Source organism: Charadrius vociferus, unplaced genomic scaffold (genome assembly GCF_000708025.1).
Source record: "Charadrius vociferus isolate BGI_N301 unplaced genomic scaffold, ASM70802v2 scaffold549, whole genome shotgun sequence".
Taxonomy (NCBI): Eukaryota; Metazoa; Chordata; class Aves; order Charadriiformes; family Charadriidae; genus Charadrius; species Charadrius vociferus.
Window position 1 is genome coordinate 5,863,853 of NW_009650103.1, and position 24,861 is coordinate 5,888,713.

At 38.6% G+C, this 24,861-nt stretch overlaps 1 protein-coding gene across 1 annotated transcript in view; it reads right to left on the reverse strand.

Annotated features, from left to right (window-relative positions):
• The window catches only part of GARNL3 (GTPase activating Rap/RanGAP domain-like 3), a 37,612-nt gene that overhangs the window by 2,793 nt on the left and 9,958 nt on the right, over positions 1-24,861 (reverse strand). Inside the window, exons 10-25 of the mRNA XM_009892304.1 lie at positions 24,744-24,847; positions 23,386-23,494; positions 20,944-20,989; positions 16,401-16,507; positions 15,434-15,549; positions 14,552-14,656; positions 12,310-12,384; positions 11,239-11,350; positions 10,430-10,528; positions 7,231-7,347; positions 6,360-6,532; positions 5,896-6,054; positions 1,843-1,909; positions 1,254-1,361; positions 697-815; positions 167-302 (exon numbers count right to left, since the gene is read on the reverse strand). Coding sequence (XP_009890606.1) covers positions 167-302; positions 697-815; positions 1,254-1,361; positions 1,843-1,909; positions 5,896-6,054; positions 6,360-6,532; positions 7,231-7,347; positions 10,430-10,528; positions 11,239-11,350; positions 12,310-12,384; positions 14,552-14,656; positions 15,434-15,549; positions 16,401-16,507; positions 20,944-20,989; positions 23,386-23,494; positions 24,744-24,847 — 1,752 coding nt within the window. The remainder of the gene's footprint in view (positions 1-166; positions 303-696; positions 816-1,253; positions 1,362-1,842; positions 1,910-5,895; positions 6,055-6,359; positions 6,533-7,230; positions 7,348-10,429; positions 10,529-11,238; positions 11,351-12,309; positions 12,385-14,551; positions 14,657-15,433; positions 15,550-16,400; positions 16,508-20,943; positions 20,990-23,385; positions 23,495-24,743; positions 24,848-24,861) is intronic.

A 24,861-nucleotide genomic window follows, 5' to 3' on the forward strand; every position in this document is an offset into this window, starting at 1 on the left:
CATATCTGTGGATAAATAGAAAAACTCTGTTTTCCAGAGTCTCACCTAGGAACTCAAAATCTTTTACCCGATCAATTTCATTGTACTAAAGATCAGCTGCACTTAAATGTGACAGCTGCTGGAATAATCACAGATCATTATTCAAGCTGCCTGGAAACCACGTTACCTTCTAGAGAAGAAAGAGGACATTCTGGCATTTCATAAGCTGTTGGTGTTTGAGGAGAACTCCTTGAACTCATTTCCTTAGAGCTGCTGTCAGATGATCCACTTACTGCAGCCGTAGCTTTAAAATAAATATCTGACTGAAATGAGAAATAAGTTATCATTAGTACAGCAAGACTTACTCAAATGTTTGTCCACTATGTTCTATTGCCACTATTGCTGTATTGCTGCTAAGTGAACTAGGGTTGGTCATGGAAAGTGGAAGGAACATCTGTCATGTTGAGGATAGCATTTGCCCCATAAACAGTGATGTATCTCAGATCTGCATCAGTGTGAGCAATAAAGGACAGTGAGATCAATTCTTATTCTCTTTATACTTGATATAAACTAAGAGCACCCAGATGAACAGTTGCCACAGATCGAGTAGCACGTTTGAGTTTTGGTTTGTTCGGGTTTTGGCGACAACAACTTTTTATGTGAATTAGATCCCAACATATCACAGAAACAGTCAAACATGGTTTTCCTGTATCTTACCCTTGATGCTACAAGCTGAAGCTCAGGCACAACCGCTGTGTGGACTAAGTTCCCATTCACCACTAATCGGATCTCAATGGAATCAGTAGTGAAGGCAAGGATATAAGGAAAAGCACAGACTGCAATGAAACAAAAATTATTTGGCAAGGAAAAATGGTTAATGTAAATGTTTCTTGGATGCTCCATGAAAACTGTTCTTGAGTATCTGACCTCTTCTGGCATCTCCCTTTCCTATGAAAAGGGTTGTCCAACATACTGATGGACACTGAGCTACATCAAGCCTGAAGAAAACTTCACTCTCCATGCCTGGCAGAATGTAGACTGAATGGAAAATGAAACACAGAAAAAAGAGAAAGGCAAAAAAGTTCAGCAAAGAAGGAAGAACTTGGCACCAAGGCTCCACTTTTTAAAATTGTCATTTGCACTCAGCTAAAATTGCATCATGAATGTAACTTGCTTATTCCTAGCACACACACTGTAATTCCACTAACAGCCAAGTGCAAGCCTAAATGGTAATGAAAAAAACAGCCATCTAGTAAAGAGAGATATTTTCCTACCAACAGCATAAGGAACTTGATTCCAGCTGAAGTGGAAGTCATAAGCCGATGGCTGGATCAGTGGACAACCTCCATTGAAAGGATATACCTTTCTGTATTGGCAAACATCTGTAACAAAAAAGAAGCATCCATCACCTTACACTGCAAGTGACAAAAAACAACTTTATAGGTAGATTTTGCAGAAGTGTGGGCATTATATACATAATCAAACATTTATGTAGAAGACCCTCTATATCTAAACAGATAAGGGAAATGTGCTTCCTCTGTGAACACAGCAGTTGAAAGATCAAAATAAAAGACCTACATTTTAATAAGGTGTCATATTTCACAAAGTATTACTCTGTTTCAACAGTTATCAGTTCCTTTCCTTGTCTATGGATAGAGGAATAGGCAAGAAGAATTCAGAAAGCAGTGTCAGCAGAACTGTACCTCTCTGTCAGTAAAAACTGCCCTTCAAGCAGCAACATGCTAATACAGTTTATGTTCTTCAAAGACTGCTACACGCATGGGATATCACAGACACCAATGAAAAAAGAATTACATATGCAGATTGAGGTATTACCATTTTCGGTCTTCCCTAAATACTTACAGTTATAACACAACAGTAGACCAGCTTCACCATCTTCATATACATCAATAGCTGCAACAAAATTAACCTGCAATGACAATGGGAAAGGGTAATGAACAGGCAGAGGATACTGAGGTTATTACAACCAGGTTTTGACTAACAAGCAATACAATCAGTTGTGGGAGTGCACATCTACACATAAAAGAAAAAAAAAAGGGGGGGGGGGGAATTTTTCAAAGGCAGCCTCTTTTGTGAATTATTTTCAGGATGTTCTCAGGGTGAAAATCAATTTCTTTTGCAGTTCTGTACAGTACTGAATATTCAATACCACACAGAGTATAAAGTAGTAAAAACTTACATAACTTATTTGGCAATATAAATGTTGGGAAATGGGACGATTTCAGGGCAGCTGTGAATCAACATGATATGCTAAAAATAGCAATTCTTTTCAAAAAGTGAAATTTAAAAAGCTCCATTGCACATGAGCAAGAAATCAGGCAAGGGAAGCAGGAGACCTGCATGGTTGAGCATGAAGCTTCTAAAAAAGCTCAAGTGGAAAGAGGTTTACAATACATGGAAGAAGAGACCAACCACTTGGGAAGAGTACAAGAATGCTGTAAGAATATGCAGGGATGTAACGAGGAAAGCCAAGGCTGCCTTGGAATTAAATCTGGCAAGGGATGTCAAGGTCAACAGGAAGGGCTTCTTCAAGTACATTGGAGGCAAAAGGAAAACTAGGGAAAATGTGGGCCTGCTGTTGAACGAGACAGGTGCCATGGTGACAGATGATGCAGAGAAGTTGCTGAATGCCTTCTTTGCTTCAGTCTTTACTGCTCGGGCCAGCCCTCAGGAGTCCCCAACTTTGCAGGTAACAGAGAAAGTCTGGAAGAAGGAAGAGTTTCCCTTGGTTGATGAGGATCAAGTTAGAGATTGATTAAGTAAACTGGGTTTCCACAAGTCCATGGGTCCTGATGGGATGCACCTGCAAGTGCTGAGGGAGCTGGCAGAAGTCACTGCTGGGCCGCTCTCCATCATCTTTGAAAGGTCCTATAAAACAGGCAAGGTTCCTGAGGACTGGAGGAAAGCCAGTGTCACTCTAGTCTTCAAAAAGGGCAAGAAGGATGACCCGGGAAACTACAGACCAGTCAGCCTCACCTCCACCCCTGGAAAGATGATGGAACAGCTTGTTCTGGGTGTCATCTCAAAGCACCTGGAGGAAAAGAAGGTTATCAGAAGTAGTCAGCATGGATTCACCAAGGGGAAGTCATGTCTGACTAATCTGATAGCCTTCTGTGATGGCATGACTGAATGGATAGATGAGGGGATGGCAGTGGATGTTGCCTTCCTTGACTTCAGCAAGGCTTTCAACACCATCTCCCACATCATCCTCATAGGCAAGCTTGGGAGGTGTGGGTTAGATGAATGGACAGTGTGGTGGATTGAACAGTGGCTGGCAGACAGAGTTCAGAGGGTTGTGGTTAGGGGAGCAGAGTCTAGTTGGAGGTCAATAACAAGTGGTCTTCCCCAGGGGTCAATACTGGGTCCAGTCAATATATTCATCAATGACCTGGATGAAGGGATAGAGTGTACCATCAGCGAGTTTGCTGATGACACAACACTGGGAGGAGTGGCTGACACGCCAGAAGGCTGTGCTGCCATACAGTGTGACCTGGACAGGCTGGAGAGTTGGGCAGAGAGAAACCTTACGAAATTCAACAAAGCCAAGTGTAGGGTACTGTATCTGGGGAGGAATAACCCCATGCATCAGTACAGGTTAGGGGCTGGCCTGCTGGAGAGCAGCTCTGTGGGAAGGGACCTGGGAGTCCTGGTGGACAATAGGATAACCATGAGCCAGTAATGTGCCTTTGCCACCAAGAAGGCCAATGGCATCCTGGGGTGCATTAGGAAGACTGTGGCCAGCAGATCGAGGGAGGTCATCCTCCCCCTCTACTCTGCCCTGGTGAGGCCACACCTGGAGTACTGTGTCCAGTTCTGGTCTCCCCGGGTCAAGGACAAGGAACTGCTGGAGAGGGTCCAGCAAAGGGCTACAAAGATAACTAGGGGACTGGAACATTTTTCTTATGAGGAAAGGCTGAGAGACTTGGGTCTTTTTAGTCTGGAGAAGACTGAGGGGGGATCTTATCAATGCTTACAAATACTTGAAGAGAAGGTGCCAGGGGGATGGGAACAGTCTTTTTTCAGTGGTGCCCAGTGATAGGACAAGACATAACAGGCACAAACTTGAACATAGGAAGTTCCATCTTAACACGAGGAGCAACTTCTTTAGTTTGAGAGTGGCAGAGCACTAGAACAGGCTGCCCACAGAGGTTGTGGAGTCTCTGACTCTGGAGACATTCCAAACCCACCTGGATGCCATCCTGTGCAACCTGCTCTAGGTGCCCCTGCTCTGGCAGGGGGTTGAACTAGATGATCTCCAGACATCCCTTCCAACCCCTACCATTCTGTGACACCATGACTAGCAGAAAGATCAGATGCACCAACTACTGGTTCAAAACCACTAACACTTAGAGAGGTCGATAGGGATGTACTTAAGGATTACTGAATACGCTGAATTTAGAAACTGAGAACCAATGCTGGATAAACCACAGTATTTTTCACAGATCATAGGCTACACAAATTCTTATATTTCAACTCTGTATTTTTCTTTTACATTTAGATTAAAAAACACAAACCAGCCATAAAAAGTAGGGTATCAGTTCAGGAAATGAGACCTTATTAGTGAAATACATAAGATTACATTAGACAAATGCTTCCCAGACGACAATATCTACTACTCAGGCAGGGAGAGGGCTTGGAGACCAATTCCATGAACAGTGGTTCTTTGACTTTCCTTTGTACAATTAGCTAGATGTTCACCTCTTGAGTTAAGACAACTGTATAGGTCAAGAACTGTTAAACAGACTTGGAAGTTTATATTTCTACACCAAACACATTTTGACCCATCCTTTATAGTGACTGAAATCCACTTCTGCTCTGTTACTCATGGAAATAATTTGGTGTCCCATTTCAACATCACAAAAATCACTGGTCAGCTCATATTAATTGTCTGCTTTGTGTTCTCAAAGAAAATAAGGATTCCTGGGGAGAAAAGGAACGGGGAGTGGTGTTGCTGGTATACTGCTCCATCCCCATTCTTTACTTGTAGTTCCTCGTCATCCAGATTAAGATAGATTTCCATCTTACACTGTCTACCCCATGCTAGAGGTACCAAACCTCTTCATCATCGCATCTGAATAAAACTATAGATGATTCAAAAAGAAAATAACCTATCAACAAGAACAATCAAATGAAAAGAGTAGTCTCTTATCTCATTATGATGAAAAGAGTCAGTTTTAAAAAACAACAAAAAAGATTAACTGTGCAAAATTTTCCCTTTTTTTTTTGTCTAAAGCTATACATCCACATCCTCCATATTTACAAACAATTAAAATTATCTGATTTTCAGAGACGCTGAAGATCATTATCTCCTCAGCAGCGGGAAATACTGGAGCTCTTTCTGAAAATCAGGACATTTTCTTAAATCCCAACCCTATGATTTCTAGTTAGAAAGATTCAGTTAATTTATTAGTTGACTGGGCAGCAGTTTCTTAAATTGAACTAAAAGCTACGTGTAAATATTTTAGCCTTAGTATATGCAAATAGGCAAATCTGAATGAGATACTGGTGGCCAAGAACTGAAATTATTCTGCTGCAATTTCTTAAACAATAAAACACTGAGAGAGAACATAAAAAAAAACCAAAAAGCAAACTATAGCCTAAGAAAGGAGAAAAATGAACTTACGCTGACAGTGATATTCCAGAGCCTGAAACACAGTCTCTTTCATAACGTGTCATATCTTATAACTACTTCTATTGGGAGTGATTATTACCACCTATCCCAAAAGTAACAAATATCAAGTGCCCTAAAACAGAGGTTATAGCAGTGAAAAATAAAAGAGATGAGGATCTCCACAAATTACACTCCCAGGAGGTCAGCATAGGATCCACTGAGTCGGCAAGAAATTATGTTCAGTGTGGTTCTGCAAGAAAATAGTCTCAATGATGAAAAATTACCTTGTTTGTTTCAACATGATGCAATCTATAGGACTCCCCAGTACTCTCATTAACTAAATCGAACTGATGCCGATAGGCCACACAGATCATATTGTCACTGTCTCCAGTAGGACCATCCACCAGCGTCATAACCACTGGAGGGTCAGAAAGGCATATTTCCTACAATGTAAATAACAGAATTATTATCTTTTTCAAGCTCCTACTGTGGTTGCTGCAGGTACTTCATGAATATAAAGGAATGTGCTCTAAGCTCATAAACATGATAAAGAACAAGCAGAAACTTAATTAAAACAATCTGAAAGATTTCTTTGGCATATATATGATGGAACTCCATCATATGGCTTCTCATTTTTATTTGCCTGGAGGTTTAGGAAGATAAAAATGCATGCTCTTTGTCTTTCCCACCCCCCCTAGCTGAGTGCTCCCCATTCTGTTAAGGTAATTAGTGATTAGATTACACATACCCGGATGTACTGGAACTCCTCTACTGGAGATTCAGATGACGATAGCAGAGAGCTGCTGGTTAAACTGTTGTGTGGGTTATATTTCTTTGTGACGAGAAGTAGTTTGTTCCGAATAGCCACAACGATTCTCAGTTCACTGCCATGGTGAGTATTAATGGCATACAAATGGCAGCCTGAGGAAATAATGCTCTAAATTTTAAGTGTTTGCGGCAGGGTCTACTTTTTTTTGTTCTGTACTTGTATGATGATTAGTACAATGGGGCTCTGATGCATGACTTAGCAACACAGAATTACAAACCTCCCAATAGGACAACATTAACTTCTAGAAAAAGACAAAAAGCTATGACTCTTTTGAAATCTATTTTTCCCCTTACTCCTTCTGCAAGTAAAGACTAAATACATGGGTTTTCACTATGGTTCCAGCATTCCAAAGCAGCTTGCTTCTGAAAACCAGAAAATGTTTATGTCTGCTAAAATAATCAGCAACACCCAAACTAATCTAAGTACTACTATTTAAAGGAGATTTGCCAGTGTTCCTCCACCTTAAAATGCCCTTTATTTCAGTCCCATATCCCTGCATAACTCGTCTCATACCCCTCAATCCTGAAAGCAACATTATATATTTTTCTCTAGAGCTCTTAATCAGCAGTGATTGCCAAGTAACATGGTATTTACGAAGTTCTAAAATGTCATGCTGGACTATACCAGACTTATTTTCACATATAAGCTTGAAGAAGTTTGAATTGACTGCCCAGAGAAAAAAAAAAAAAAGGTGAACACCTATGACTGCCTCAAGGGAGCTAATAAAGCCCCTGGCAACTACAGGCATCATACCACAGTGGATGTTTTTAACACAGGATAATAAAATCACCTTTCGTTCTCTCCAGTTTATTTTCTTTGCAGTCATATTTGCTCCTTATCATTTGCTTTGTTTCTACATCTTTTTGGACAGCACTGAGTCTGAAGACAAGGAGACGAGAGTCTTTCCCTGAAGCATGAAGAGAGCCAGGAAACAAGAAGTTAAAAAAAGATGGTGGTACTTTGAAATTAATACATCCGAAGAGAAGCAGCACCTAACAAACAGACCAAAGATAAACAAAGCATACTGCCTCTTTGGGGACGTGCCCCAACATCATACAAGACAGCTTATTAACTCTCTAGGCTTTATAATTCTAGTAACCAATCCCTTCAGTTCAGTAGCTGAGTTTTCCCTTGGGTGGTGCAACAAAGAATGATATCAGAGCTTCAAAACAGTGAAATGTATGCTAATTTGCAAATATACAAAATTTTCCAAGACAGAGAAAATATAATAAACTACCAGGCAAGAGGAAAAGGGTTAACTTTAAAAGCTGGAACCATCCAGCTGAGCAGCTGATAACTGGATTCTTAACAGAGTTTGAAACCCTTTAGGATACAGACTGGTTTTGCTTATTAGTTCTTCAAAGGTAGGCAAGTTAGGTTCAAGGCATATTCCAACTACAAAAATAATCTTAGTGTTCCCCACTAAGATAGATAGGAGTGGAATCTATAACTGCTAAATTTAAAACAAATAAATAAACAAATAAATGAGGCACTACTACATGTAGTTGGGAAATAAGCGACTTAAGAGTAGTTTCTTATCATGCAAGCAAGGCAAGATTTTGTGACAAAGACAGACTCTTTTACTAGACTAGCTGGTATGGCTGGAAAAATTAAGTATGCTATCAGACTACATTTGAAGTGTCATGAATTGACGCTAGTAATACCTTGTTCTATTACCCCAAAATGCCTGCTTACGTGTCTCTCTTCAGGTTTAACCGAACAATACAATGTTTTGACAATTAAGTGCAATCATCTTTTCTAGAACCTTCACAAACTGAGCTTTTCAGATCTTCAGAAATGTCACCCACCCTTCAGGTGTCTTGAGAGAGAACTGCAAATGGCTCTCAGGTAGTTTGAGACAGTTTTCTGCAAGGTTCCAGGGTGAACTTCATCAGGTGCAGCCAAACTGGGCAACTCCCAGTGATACCAAAGGAACAATGTTTTACCCTTGTAAACCCTTGCACCCTTGTAACTTCAGCCAATATTGAGCAAACAGGCATAATGTGGTAAAAAACAATAAACCAATCATATTTATAATTCTTTTTGTTCTGTGTTACATATAAAGATCCTGTCTTGCTTTGTGTATTTTCACTTTGTGAAATTCAATCACAGACTATTGGGTTAAAAGTACCTCATTGAAAAAGTGCACATTTTATGAACATTTAATGCTTCCAAATGAGGCAAAAAAGGAAACACTGTCAGTCCAAACAACATGCAAGTTCTTTTATACCAGAACCTTCAAGAAAATCCATTCTATAGCACTAGGATGTGGTAAGAGTTAACAGAATAAACACCAATAAAATACATTTGGTAGAACAATGACAGCGTAAGTAATTTCCCCCACATTTTTGCACAACTGAATAAACATATAATTCAGTCAAGGAGATTTCCAAAGAATGCTGAGTTCCTATAGTGGCTGAAGAAAGACGATACGACCAGTTTCGGGCTTGCCTTGAAGGAAGCATGAATGGAACAGATCATCCTCAGTGCCATTACACGGCACACGCAGGAGAACAGGGTGATTAGGCCCAGTCAGCATGGGTTTGTGAAAGGCAGGTCATGCCTGACCAACCTGATCTCCTTCTATGATAAGGTCTAAGATCCACTTAGTGGATGAGGGAAAAGCTGTGGATGTTATCTACCTGGATTTTAGCAAAGCTTTTGACACCATTTCCCACAGCATTCTCCTGGAGAAACTGGCTGCTCGTGGCCTGGACAGGTATACTCTTCACTGGGTAAAAAACTGGCTGGATGGCCGTGCCCAGGAACGGTGGTAAATGGAGTTAAATCCAGTTGGTGTCCGGTCACAAGTGGTGCCCCCCAGGGCTCGGTGCTGGGGCCAGTTCTCTTTAATATCTTTATCAATGATCTGGATGAGGGGATCGAATGCACCCTCAGTAAGTTCGCAGATGACACTAAGCTGGGCAGGCATGTTGGTCTCCTTGAGGGTAGAATAGCCCTGCAGAGGGATCTGGACAGGCTGGACTGATGGGCCGAGGCCAACGGTATGAGGTTCAACAAGGCCAAGTGCCAGGTCCTGCACATGAGTCACAACAACCCCGTGCAGTGCTACAGGCTTGAGGAAGAGTGGCTGGATAGCTGCCCGGCAGAAAGGGACATGGGGGTGATGGTGGACAGCCAGCTGAATATGAGCTGGCAGTGTGCCCAGGTGGCCAAGAAGGCCAACGGCATCCTAGCCCGTATCAGGAATAGTGTGGTGAACAGGACTAGGGAAGTGATCATCCCCCTGTACTCGACACTAGTGAGGCCCCACCTCAAGTACTGTGTTCAGTTTTGGGCCCCTCAGTACAAAAAGAACATTGAGGTGTTGGAGCGTGTCCAGAGAAGGGCTACAAAGCTGGTGAGGGGTCTGGAGGACAAGCCCTATGAGGAACAACTGAGGGAACTGGGGTTATTTAGCCTGGAGAAGAGGAGGCTGAGGGGAGACCTTATCATGCTCTACAACTACCTGAACGGAGGTTGTAGAGAGGTGGGGGCTGACCTCTTCTCCCTGGTGAAAAGTGATAGGATCAGAGGAAATGGATTCAAGTTATGTCAGGAGAGGTTTAGATTGGATATTAGGAAACATTTTTTCACTAAAAGGGTTATTAGACATTGGAATAGGCTGCCCAGGGAGGTGGTGGATTCGGCATCCCTGGAGGTGTTTAAAAAAAGGGTAGATGTGGTGCTCAGGGACATGCTTTAGAGGTGGTTTTGTCAGGGTAGGTTAATGGTTGGACTTGATGATCTTGAAGGTCCCTTGCAACCTTAGCAATTCTATGATTCTATTCTATGATTCTATGAATGAGGACTTAGAGATTTCCCCTTGCCAACCTTTTAGAAAATAGCAGCAGTTGCTGCACGTGCTCCCTTATTCTAAATGAGGCATCTAATAAACTTGCCACTATTAGACACGACTGCCTCATGCGACGTACTACCCAGCACCAGCCACATTCATATGAGAATCAAAGAACAGTGACCTCTCCTACCTTTGTCTGTTCGGGCAATCAAAAGATCCAGAGTTTCCAACACATGCATCTGCTTTATTTGGAGAGTTTTATCAAATACTTGCACTGATGGCTGACCATCTAAAAAAGAAACACAATTATTCAAATTCCTGCTAAAATTTGCTAGTCATTGGTTTTGACCTATTTCTTTCTTGTAATAAGCAACTTGTTTTTTTCTTAAGAAAATGAAAAAACCTGCACAAAGCTGCTACACATACCACAGCATCATAGCCAATCTCCTCATGGGAGAGTTTTATCATCGCCACGGATCGGGTTATGCAACTGAAGCCTAAAAGGGACCTTCCTTTGGAAAGTTTGAGAATTATCACCAAGAACTAACTTCATTCCCTCGGTCCCGTCAGCCTTATGTGGCACACACAAGATAAGGGGTCAAATTAGCAATATCATTGCTATGGAAGAAGCAGGCTTTCATTGTCACATAAGCCTTTGGCTTCATGCTCACTACCATCAAGGGCTAAGAAATCCAGACAAGCCTTTAAACACTCCTTGAGCTTGGATGTGACTTCATAAGTCTTTTCAGATGGTCAAGAAAACAACACCTGAAATAACAAAACATTCAGAAATCTGCATTAACATTGGCTCCCCAATATGATGGGTGCAGAGAGAGTTTTTGCTACTGGTTACATAAATGCAAGAAATTCACTTGAATTGGTAACTAACCCTGTAGGCGAAGACCTACCAACACCTGGACAGAGCTTATGAACACACATTTTCAAGAAAATGGTCAGATACATAAAAATTGACACAAAAACACTGGATCATTTACTAACCATCTATTAACAAGATGCCAGCATCTGTAGAAACCAGCAAGGACTGGCCCCAAGAATCTGCACAGACAACCTCATGAGGAAAATTACTGCAGAAAGATTGAGATTCCCAAGGCTATGAAGTAACATAAGGGATACATATTAAGTACACCAATAAATACAGATCATAGACATAGAATGTGATGGACAATGGCGTGTGATAACATGTAAATGCTTTTGGAAGGATACATTTCCAAACAGTATATTTTTTGAATTTGAAATATCAAAATTTAGTTATTTTTCTTGTAGAGGAAATACTGTCCATATTAAATGGGTTTGGAGACTAATGAGCGTAAGATACATTCCCGAAACGCTGGAATTAAAACATATGCAGCTGACTCTCAGTGCAACTCTGGAAATACTCAATATGTATTTTATTTTAAAAAAAACACCATACACTTAAAACATACACACCACCATGCAATATGCAATTTGCTTACATTTTATGGCTCAGTTTGTGACGTTTAGTCACTAGCACATGGTACAGCCAAAACTGCCTTTCTGCCAAATTGTTCTTTCATCATGTGTTTTCTATATCTACTTCCCAGAGTCTGCCCCTCCTCCCCCAATTTAAATATTAGCTGAAGTATCTAAAATTCTAGAAGCACTTGTGAAGCTTCTGTATATAGGATGCATGAAGAAAAGTGTAGTTTGCATCTTTCACTCCCTAATGCCCTTGAACAAAATCTGGTTCTACAGGAAATAAAAACACAACCGACTTTTGTTTTACACTTGATGCAGAAGTTAAAATAAATGATAACTGCATATGGAAAATGGCATTTTCACCAAACATTCTCAGATCTAAAAATATCCACGCTTGCTTTAACTTGAGAAGTGCTTCTGCCTCCAGGCTCATCCTTTATTTAATTCAATATTGGCTGCAGAATCACTAAGAAGCCACTAAACATTTAATCTTTGCTGCTACAATATCTAATTACAAAAGTAAATTAACAGTATGCAGACCTGATACACAATGCCATAGTTGATAACCTTTAGTTTTTTCATAACTCTCCTCAGACAGACAGGTTCACTCACCTCTTTTTTACAAAAGCTTGTGGTTGCCAAGTTAACTGTGGCATCCCCTTTCACAGTGGTTTTCAATTTCAATGCCTAATACAAACAGATGTTTTATTTAAATTGAGTTTTTGTAAGCAAGACCCAAGCTTAAGATTATAAAGAAAGGACAATTTAGGACTACAAAATAACTCCAGTTTGGAATTCCTATCACATTTTAAGTAATTCGGAAAGAAGCAGAATTCTGTATACCCTGAACAAAACCTATGCCAAGGACACACACATTCTTCAACTAGAAGTAAAGAGAACCAAGCTGATTCTGAAAGGGTTAAGCTCTCTAGATAAATACTGTATAAACATAGTTTGAGTGAGATACCTTAAACAGACACTGTGTATCCTATATACCTGCATTGCTAACCTTTACAGCAGCGTTCCTATAAAGTGATGACACATGCATTCTTTAATGCAAAGTTTAGAAATTACCTAAACCAATTTTACTGCCATAAAGTTTGCCTATCATCATGCACGGTCTCTGTGAAATGGCAGTAATCAGCTGCATGCAACATTTGCACATTTGCATTAATCATGGCTGTCAGCTTACAGAGACACACAAAACACTTCATTGTATTACACAAAACACTTCGTTGTATTAACATTTTAATTTCATCCCACCAGTCAGTAGAGATCATCATGACAATAAATAATATTTAAACATACTGCTGAACCAGTCATCAGTGAATTTTCTTTACCTTCTAAAAACTCAACTGACTATAACTAAGCGACAGACGCATTTTCAAAGTTTGGCAAGAATGATTACAAGCTACTTGAAAGGCGTGTTGAAATGTGTTCAAGCCTACAGTTTGTAACTTAGAGGAAAGTTCTTTTAGGGAAGGGAAAGATTTAAATGTGAAAATAACCTCCAAGAAAAACAAACAAACAGGTATCTATGAATTTTTAACCCACATATTAGGTTTCCCTTCAATAAAGACCGTGCCGGGGATGGACGTCTTGTTTTAAGAAATGGGTCCCAACTAGATTTGTTACGTGAGTGTCTTATGAGCATTTAACTTGGGGGTGGTGGAGGGGATCAAGGTTACAGGTTTCTATGCTTTCAATAACCATGTTTTTCTTTAACTTCTGTAATTAATAAACTTGGGGAATAAATCATTGGTTACTTCTGTCTGAGTAATACACATTCACATATCTTTTTATTTTTTTTTTTAACACCTGCCTCTAGAGTGACTAGCTATTTTAAGGTGGTTGGGGAAAGGGTGGGCAAAGCACAAAGGAGTAGACTTTGCAGCCCTGCCAATGCAAGCTTTAACAGCCCCAAGATTCTTTTGCACCAGCTCTCAACCACTTAGCTCCATTCTCTACCTTTAACCAGATCTGGAACTTCTCAGACTCTTCCACTCTTTAGCTTACTCAGATAAAAAAAATGAGAGGGAAGGGAGGAGGCATGCATTTTGTGTTACTTGTTTTGTTTCATTTTTTTCTGTTTTGGTTTCCTGCTCTTTTAACTCCTGCCGAGTTAAATCGGCTCAGAAAAGAGGCATTCTTAAGATAAGCAGCAGAAGCATGTCACCAGTCCAGGATGAAGAAGAGACAACAGGAAGGGACAGGGGAACTGATGAGCATAGACACTGCCTTCTTCTGCTGCAATGAACTGTCAGATCAAACCAGACTATCTAAATCATCAGGAAGTTTTACCCCTCACTGATTCAAAATGTCAATAAGCCCATAGAAGATTGGAGTCATTGTCTGGTACGTTCAAAGATGTGTGGCAACCTCTGATTTAGCAGAAAGACTGTTGAAACTTCTTCCTGGCTAAAGTAGGGTAAATAATTTCTAAGAAATTCAATCTTAAGAAAACACATAGAGGAAATCCATGAAAGACTGTCTTTCTCCAAAGCATAGGAAAAGAACGCGCACTCTTCTGTTTGGAGGCTGAAGGCATCTGCTGCACGAAGCAGGGAAAGACCTTTTAGCTTTGATCCTAAAGTGTGATTTTTCCAGCCTTCCTTTAGCTTATGTATTTTATAAATATTTGTAATTGTGTTGTGCACCTCAGGTGTTACAGATAAATACTTCTATTCATATTTTACCTTAACATAGCTTAAACTAATGCAATACTAGAAAACTATTTCTGACCACAGAGAACTGCATTAAGTCCTAACATAACTGCGCAAGCTAAACAAATTTTAACAAAAGGGGTGACGTGGTCTTTGTAAACATAGGGGCATACCTCCAAAATTGATCCTACCTGACCAAGCCGGACAAACTCTGCTTGCCGAGCTTCCTCTTTTTTCCGTGTTGATTTTGGCGACTCTGGTAACACATCACTGAAGGACCTCCTATTGAGCATGTTCTAAAACAGAAAACGTTTATTTTTTAAACTGAACTGAAAGTTTTCATAGTCTTTTAATCTGAGTTAACTTAGCGTGACAGCATTTAAATTTCCTGTCTTTTTTTGGATATTTTCCTGTAGTGATGAATCTAACTGTGTAGCGTCTCAGGGAACAGTAATTGCAACTCTTCCAATCCTTGAGTGCTTTACTTTCCAATTTGTCATAGTTTATCACTCTCATGTTCTAAACATTCATAACAAAGACTGCAGACATTAATATATGGACAAAAAAAGTTTAAGCAGATCTATTTAGCTAAGAGATGTAACCAGTAGGAAAAAAATAGCACCTCGCTTATTTTACAAGTATTGAACTTCTTTTTAGTTAGTTAAGAATGACCTTAAGAGTAAGTCTTCACCATCTCAAGTGAAGTTATCTCATTGTTACCCAAGGGTAGAAATCCAAAGCTACACATAATGGGGTGAGTAAGTGCAGTTTTTATGGTGACGAGACTAATACCTGTATTTACAGAGCCTAAATTTTCTATTGCCTTGCTGCAGGTAAACTTATACAAAGTATGACATTGTTATGCTTCTCCTCACACCTGGTTTAAACAAATGCATGAAGAGCCCCACCCTGAAAGGACTGTTTGTCTACTTTCATATAACTGTGAAACAAGTTATATGACAATTGGTATTTAGTGTAGGATTCTCATTAGGATTTAAGTCTTTTAAAGCAATAAAACATTCAATTGACTCGTGAAAACATGAGCGATGCAGAGACTTCTGACTTACATTTACCTTGTGTAGATCAGGCATCAGGTCTTGGTATAAAGAGCGGATCAGCATGTCTAGAGTGCGTTGACGTTTCTGAGAAAATGTTGGGGTTTCCAAGGTGGCTTTTTCCCCATTTATTACTAAAATATTATGGAAAAGAAGATATATTACCTAAATGAAATTTGACATCTTCCACTGATTCTGGTTTGCCTCTCTAAAAAAAAAAATCCGTCTTCCCCTTAGCAATTTAGAATTGCCTCCTTTTTGCACGTTTTTTTAGTGAATAATCATCCCTTAAGCTTAGAAGAGAAAAATTAGTAATAGGAGAATTCTACAAGGCCTCCCAATAACTTCCTACCTAATAAAAAAAATTAAAGACAAAACGCTAATCAATTTAAGTTCTAACCCGATTTCAATATGCAAAATGACTTATTAGTCAAGTTCCTGTCAGGAAAGCACCTAATTGCAATCATCACGATCAGTTCTCAAAGATCTCCTTCTCGCCGATTTAGAAGGGCAAATAAGGGTTAATGAAAACTGGAACTGAATAATTACAGAATTTAAAAGTTCTTGAAGCATGCATTCAGAAAACCTTATGTTTTCAGGTTTTCAGAGCTCCTTACCTAACACTTTCTATTACTAAATACCGAAGACCGTTATATATTCTTTCAGATCTCCAAGTCCTTTAAGAAAATGCAAAGCTAAATACAGCTGCACATTCTGCAAATGTACAAGTCAGTTTGTATCTAGTAGCCTGAGAAGCATAATTGCATAGAAATTCAGTTTTTTGTTAATCTGACTGGAACAGTTTGATGGAACTGACACTCCACCTACACTTGAAAAACATTTGAACAACCTACATTTGAAAAAAAAATCTATACAGAACAGAAGCATACAAAAGAAAATGTGTTTACATTTTAAGCATCACGAATTTCAATTTATTAAAGCACTTATTTAAAAAGTGTTTCTAGCAAAAGAAAAACTGACTTACATTTCACTAACACAAAATCCCTGAATTCCTGGTGATTTGTAAACACAGGTGGGGATGGAAGGGGAGGCCCAAAGAGAGGAACACTTTCTTCAGAAAATATTTTCAACCTATTGAAAGAACAAATCTTTACCTATATTGAAAGTCACATTCAAACCCCACTATTTTTATAGACACTATTTAAACCAGAAGGAAGAACTGGGAAATGTTATCTGGCTATGTCTTAGGTAAGAACTCCCATAGGTCTAACAAAAAAAGAACTCCCAAGGTTCACTTGGGGTTATTCACTAGAGCAAAATTCAGCTTCCTTTACACAAACTAACACTGTGACACTAACAATTACAACAGAACTTTGCAGTTCTACTCATAGAACAATGCTTTTAGTGGCACTAGCAAAACCTAGTCTTTTTCAAAAAAGCTGTAAAAGAACAGTTCTTCACCTACAAAATATGTTCTCGTTGTAGATTTCCATCTTACCTACGCATTCACCACAAACGTGAAATATTTGTTTTTTTCTGAATAACAATGGTGTACTACAGCTGAATCTGTATCTCGGGAATAGCAGTTACATTTTCACTGAGGAAGAAAGATTCTGAATGACAGCTGGATCTGTTGAGTTCTTTTGATCCGTAAGGAATTCGGCATAGCAAGAATGAATGGCAGGTACAAAATCCGTGCATACAACATGCTTAGCAAGCTGTAGCTTCTTTACGGCAAGTAATCATTCCTTGGTATTTCAAATGACAGTCTGCACAATTTTCTTCACTCTAAGATTGCAGTCAGACAAAGATCTTCCAAGCGGTGTGAGCAGCTGACACAGGTTGCAGCAAGTTAAGTGGTAAAATTATAGATTCAACTCATCTCTACTGTTATACAAACCACAATCAGAATTTGCTTGCTCAAAAAAACAGCAGTGATTGACTGGTATTGAGTCCTATGGGTTCTAATGGATTCATCTGGTCTTTTTTTTCGTGAAAGCTTAGAAACTGCACACACAACCTGAAATGCAGTATTACATTTGCATGAATATTGATCATTCTAATACTGGTTTCACAGATTCGAGACACAATTTCAGAGACACTATCTTATTCCACCCAGAAAAAAAGTAATCATTTATCATTACCCAGGGCATGAAATGTTTCTTGGCTAGAGCAGAATGAGTTAAGATGAGGAAAACCACAACAAAACTGACCAGAACAATAGACTTCTTGAGTGACATAAAATATAGTCATTCTAAGCAGAAATTCATTGTCAGACCTCACAGTGGCATTGCATATGAAACAAGGAAAATTTCTCTCAAAAGCCTAGAGTATCCCCTGGTTTTTTTGACTGAAATTTTGGCCACTTGGAAGACTGTCTTCACAAAAAAATAACAGAAGTACCCAGTGTCCCATGCGGGCCTAAGGTGAGGGGACAGAAAGAAATTTAATTAGGCCAAGCTGAAATACACAATAATGTATTAAGCCTGTGATATAGGGTAAAAATACTGCATGGTATGCTCTATGGGAAGATGTGTTAAGACTGGCAGGATGAAGCAACTAAGGAATAAGATGGACTGATCTAGTAAAAGCAATCAGTTAAGAGCAAGAGAGACAAACTTATCTTATTTATTGCTACTCATTTTTTTGCCAAATAAAGAGCAATGTAAAAAGCATTTACCATGGCTAGCCCATCTACTGACTATTAGCTTACAATTAGGACAACATTCACTTCTTAAAGGCTAATGAGGGATGTATGCCCAGGTTTCTGTCCCAAAACAAGAAGAAAAGAAGGAAAGAAGTAACTGAGCTTTCACTGCACACTGGAATCATGAACAGATTTCACTGCACACTGGAACAAATCACAGATTTGGCAATGCTGAAAAGCAGAATCTATGAGGACAATAAATTGAAAAAGAAAATGCGAGAAGGTGCTCACAAAATCTTAGAGCAAGATAAAACTACGCCTTTTTTTTTTTTTTTTAACTGCACTACAGACATTTTCCAAAGCAAACCTTAGCTTTAAATAGGAGCAGGGGAACCCCATACGCAAATTGAAGTATCACACTGTTGAATTATTCTCTGGACCCAGATTTAATGGCATGCTGCAGAAATATAGCAGTATAAATTTTTCTCATCTTACTGAATCAAGATTTAAGTTTCTTAGCTATATTGAAAAATAACATTACTTCTAGTGAAAAATTATTTTGAGATGTACTTGTCCATATATATATATATATATATATATATATATATATATATATATATATATATATCCCCCCTGTGGATATATATGCACCTCAAACAGTCAAGTTTGTAGACTTTCAACTCCTGCACCTATTTAGCATATACATGCTTTGTCTCATCTCATACTCCACATCAAGAGCAACAAGGATGGTGTGAACCTTATCCTCCAGCATGCCCCAAAATAAAGATTCCCAAATATTAAGGGACTTGAAGAAAAAGGTAAGACAGGAAAAGCGCACATATTTATCAGCAAGCTCTCTTGAAGACATCTAGTTAATATTAAGTCATTTTCTTCTTGCCTTCACATTCTTGTGCATTTCCACATTTGCACTGCAGATGATTTCAAGTAACATTCATAATTGAGTAGGTGGAGTTGCAGTTGCACAAAACCCACCAAACTCTTATGGCTAACAATCAAGTTTTGTAGCTAGGCAAGAAGGCTTAGTCAGTCCTGTATCTTTGAGATACAAAAACTTCCAGTAACCTATATTGCAGCAAGCAGAACAGATTCTTAGGCAACTGTGAAGATTGCTCAGCCTACGAAGGATAAAAAAATTCCAAAGCAAGCCAGAATTTACATACATTGCAATGGTTGAAACCATGTGATTGGATCTGAGCAGAAGCTTCAGAAACCACAGACCATTGCTAGTACCAGTGGTCTGTACTGTGCACTGAAGGAGAGGCTAAAAGAACACCTTCTACACTTGTACTACATTTCTTAGCCATCAAAGTGATATGGGCTGTTCAAAAAAAGCACTAGTGCCAGGTGATCGGTCACAGGGATATTGCGGGTCTCTTTCAGAATCTGCCTGAGTCCTCAGAGTTATGGAATCGTCAAGGAAGAAGGAAGCAAAACTAATCTACCTAAGGACCCTGTATTCCTGGAAGACATTTCCAAGTTCAGTTTCTTTCTGTCCACTACAAGCTAACTAGTAGTTCACCTCAAAGGAGCAGACCCAATGCTGTCAGCCTTCAGCTTTGTCCTGCAAATGTGGGGTAGAATGATTTGCAAACAGTTTAAAATTTTGCTAAATAACAACTAATGTCATGAAGGCTCACACAGCCTTTAGAAACTTGCATTCAAAGCCTAAGACATTGACTTCCCCCTTCCATCTTGCAAAGTTTTTAGCTTTTAGTGTTGTAGACATATACACACACACTTCAGTTTGAGGCACAATTTTAGTTCCATGCCCTGAAATTTCCTTTCTAGTGCTGGGCAAACCAAATATTTTGGTTTCCTAATACAAATTCTTTAGCTATGAGAGACTTCAGCATCTGAGCTGGCAGTGATTTCAAACCTAACCAATCCCCTCCTCAGGCACATATCCAAAAGAGAATGCAATTCTCCCATTTCTTTTTGACCTAGTCTAAGTATTAAATGACTTACCATACTTTCCATAGAAGAGGGATCACTACAGAACATTGCTAGCACTTTGTAAAGCAGAAATTGCAGTGGCAAGTCTACATCCTATACTGAGAACTGCAGCATACGCTCTTAGCTAAAAGGTGGCTCTTTTATTTCTCTTTACTGCTTATCTGGTTCAACACCCAAGGTGAATCCCTCCCATGGGCTCACACAACGACGTCTCACTGCCCCTCCGCTTTTTCAAGACCGACAGATATCTTTAGCATCCCACAACTAATCTCAAGACAATACTTGGGATTAACTATTTGGTTAAAGCCACTTTGTCCATTAAAGCCTAGGCACAAGGCTGCAGAAATGCTTGCTTTTCAGATTCTGGTGAGACCTAAGAGACTCAGAGTTGGACAGCATATGCCTCCAAGTGTGAGGGTCCCAAGACTAACTGAAAAATAGATGAAGAACTCGTTATTTACCAGCAAAATTCCACTAGGTTTCAAGTATGTGATGTCCAGCTGTACAAGTACTCCATTAAGATCCCTAAAAATGAACTGGTTTGCTTAGCTACAACCAAACCCAGACCTGTAAGGATCCACAGTCCATGGCTATCACAACACCACATCTAATTAACTTTTATCATACATGTAGTTCACTAGGTCATTGATCTCACCAGATCAGAATGTTCCAGGAATATCTTCCATCGTTTTGTTACATTTCATCTAAATAGTAGTTTTGGTTTGCCCCCTTAGCTTACGCCTGTTCCAGAATTTCGTTTTTCTAACATGCAACTTATTCATAGCCAGTTTATAGCCATCCACATCCAGGTCCATATTGCTCTTCAACTTCATACATTCATTTGGCTTCCTGGCATACAGACCAGTGGACAATACAAAACGTTTTCCCGTTATCTCTAAACCATCAGAAATTCAGTGTGAAGTTATTTGTTACAATCAGTACCTACCTGTAACTATCATTCTGCTTATTATATCTCACTAAGGCAAAAATATCTGCCATGCAGTTAAGGAAGTTAATCCAGTACTAATGAAACTCACATGTATTTTAATACACTTTTTTCCTGCAGCAGATCACAGATTTAATAAAGGTTAAATACATTACTCAAGGTAAATATATAAAATATTCTAGACTATACATATCTTACTGTTTACAAAGGAGGTCCCATACAAAATTTGTGTTTGATCAATAATTTTAAAAATTCAGATAGTACCACAAAGACACACTTCTTGCCATTATATGAAGCATAAAATGTGCTATATAGCTTTGTGTGTGTGTTTGATAGACTTGTGATCAAAAATTCTCTTAGCTGATAAAAAAGTACTGATTCTGAACTTCACTTATACCACAACTTCAATTGAAGATTTCAGTGGAATAATTTAGCTAACAGAATTATAAGAAAATACATAGGATGATGTAAAGGGCAAGAACACAAAAATATATTAGTAGTCTTGATTCATAACTTTAGGCAAATCTGGGCAAAAAAAATCAGCGAAATCCTCATGGTTGCCTTGCAAGGTATTTTTATGGAATCAACTAGAGGCTTCTTGCTTTGATAGATTTCCTTAACGCTGTCTCTAAGTTTTCAGCCCTTACAAACAGTGCCAAAGAAAGTGTAAGTCCAAATAACTTCATTGGCTGTATGGGTTTGTTCCACATAGAATGAAGAGACCTTTGCCAATAGCTGTGATCAGCACTATTGGAGACTGCACAATAAAAGAGACTTACAATAGCATTCAATTATTTCAACATAAGCATCCAGTGCTATTTAAGATGCTTGAGAGTATACTGCGTTCTCTTCAGCTGCAATTCCAAAAGGGGCACAGATCTCGTGTAGGCCCAGAGTCATACCTGCCAGACCTGTTCAGACATTTCAGCTACAGTGGGAAATCTAAATTGGTGCCGGATGCCTTTATTTGGGTAATGCAGTCCTACACCACAGATGACATGCAGAAACACTTACAGCAGCTACCATTGCTGTACAGGACAGCACAGTGGGATACCCGTACGGTAATTTTTCCCATTGTAGAAGTAACAAAAAAGGGGTGCTATAGTATGTAAGAAAGTAAGTACAAAGCACTAGTGCAGATTCAATGAGCTTTGAAATTTACCACATCTGACATAGATCAGTGTCAAGCCCCAGTTTTCTTGAGGACACCTTTATCCCTGGCTACTGTCAACTGAAAATATCAGGAAGGTCATATGACTCCATCGGCCAGCTGTGGATTACTAAAATGACCTAAACGATAATATGTCCTTATGGATTTAGAGCACAACTGCCCCTCCAACTCGTTATGACACCAAGGACAGTTGAACCTCAAAATGTTTGTCAAAAATCAGAAGAGTGGGGTGTATCAATTACACCATAACAAGTCCTCTTAACAGCAATAAGGCAATTATTGTTTTTTTATTAATGCTGACACTCTGATGAAGAAGCACATTGACTTGGTAAACATTTGTTATTAAAAATACTTGGGTTCCTCTAATATCTAAAGATGTATTTGGGTTTTTTTTATTTGTGGAATTCTTTTTGTTCTAGTCACTCCTTTCATTTAGAGTAAAAGAGGTTAATATTAAGAGCTTAAATCTAAAAAGTAAGACCAGCCATGGACGAAACTAGCAAGAAAGTTCTAACAACAGTTAGTCAGCCTGAGAACTAGGTTCAGAAGTCGTAAACTTTGCGATCATTTTTAAAATCTCAGCAACAAAGCATGGATAGAAATAAGAGCTTTCTTCTTTTCATCCATTTTTCTTCCTTCCATTCCATCTAGCCTCAGAGATGCCAGATTGGGATCTATGGACCACTAGTGTGACCCCACGATAATCCCAAGCAATTGGCATCTGTTTTTTGGAAGCATATTGTCTTTGCAATGTTTTCAAATGAAAGTTTGAAAAACAGAGGCTGCCAAAAGTCTGGAGAATATGTGTTTTATGGTCTGAAAGACTTTAGAAACAGTGACGTAAAATACATAAAAGCCTAAAATATACAGCATCTAAACATTAAAGGCAATATTCAGTAGTTAACACTAAATTAATACACATTACTAACAGAAATATTTTTATGAATTTATGAAATTTAATTTGTGAATTTATCCAAGTAAATGCCTTCAATAAAAATACAGTTTTAAAAAAATCACATTTTTGCTTTGACCTTATCTTCTAAGTGGTTCAACGTAAAAATTGTTTTATGAGGCAGACCTAGAGATTCTTAGTCAAGCAGTTGAAGGTAAAGAATGCAAGAATGCAACTGTCTTTCTAAAATAGTTTTCACTTCCATACTTCCAAAAACAGCATGCAGGAAGGACTTAGGGTAGAATTAAAAGTAATATCGATCTTTAAAAAAAAAAACAAACAAAAACCACAACACTAGGGAATGTAAGGAAAAAGATACGTGTAAAATGAGAGCGAATCATGGATGGCTTGAATGCTGGCGATGACTCTTCACCTTCCTGAAATACGATAGTGACAATGTCATTTCCAATATGTCGCTTCCTTTCTACCTGGAAAAAAAATAAAGGAAAAACAAAGGAAAAAAAAGAAAGGAGGAAAAGAAAAAAAAAAAAAAAAAGACAGACAGACACAATGACTTAAAAGGCATAAATAAACACCTCAGCAATTCTGTAAGAGAATGGTAAAACAATATTCCTAAACTGCAAACAGAAAAATTACGGTCAATATGACTGAAGCAAATATAAAATTATTACTTAACTATAAGCAAGTAAACCTAGCAATGCCATGGTGCACACACAAGGCAGCTGCTAAAACAGCAGCTATTGCATGCTTTTAAGTTAGCAAAGCACTCATAATTCCATAATTTCCATAATTAATATTCAAAAAATGGGCACAAAACACCTAGCATTCCAAAAAAGCAAATCCACCACTTGAAATAAAAAGAAAAAATCCCTGATGCTGAGTTATTCTTTAAAAACAATAAATGTCCTGATTGGCCTTTGGTTTCTGCTATGATCTTGTCATCAATCCAAGGCAAAAGCATGAGAAAACTGACATGGAAATAAAAAAAGGACAATATAATTATATAATCTAATTATGTTATTAAAATAATACATAATACATAATTATTGCTTAAATAAGAAAATAGTAAAACACGTAACTTGCAAGTAATTTTAGGTAAATCATTATGGATGTATGATTTATAGGTAAATACATGTGCTTATAAAGTATTTTTTCACCATATAATAAATAGAAAAGCTCAAGCAATGGATGACAGCACATTTGATCAAGTACCCAAGAACCCACCTAGTTAATCTATGACAGGGCAACAGCAGTGCTTTAGAGGAAATGCACAAAGCTTGCCATTTACATGCTTACATGGGGAATTTCTTTCAAGCTACATGAATAGCTACCTGAGTATGAGTTGTGCGTTACATAGGTGAGTGTTCTGACAATTCACACCCAAGTCTAATTTCTGACCTTCCTAAATTCTTTGAGGTAATAATAATTGTAGCAGCAAAGCTCTACAAGTCATATGAACAACAGAATACTCAATCACTTCTCAGTCAATCAATTTTGACCTTCTCCGCAACTGTCTTTCGTGCCATAACAGAGACGATACGATGCATTATCTTCTAACAAACATCATGATATTTTCAGCATTATGTATAATATTGAGGAAAAAAAACATAGCAAAGGTCTTAACACTTACATTTCAAAAATATTAACAGGAAAAAAAAATCAAACCAAAAGAAACAAAAAAAACCAACCAAACAACCAAGAGAGAAAACCATGTACCTGCTGCTTGTTCTCTCTAGAATATGGTAGCATGGTTGAAACATGGAACATAATTTCATGCCCTTGAAAAACTGTATAGATGGAACAGGTTCCTGTTGTATCATCTGCAAGGGAATAT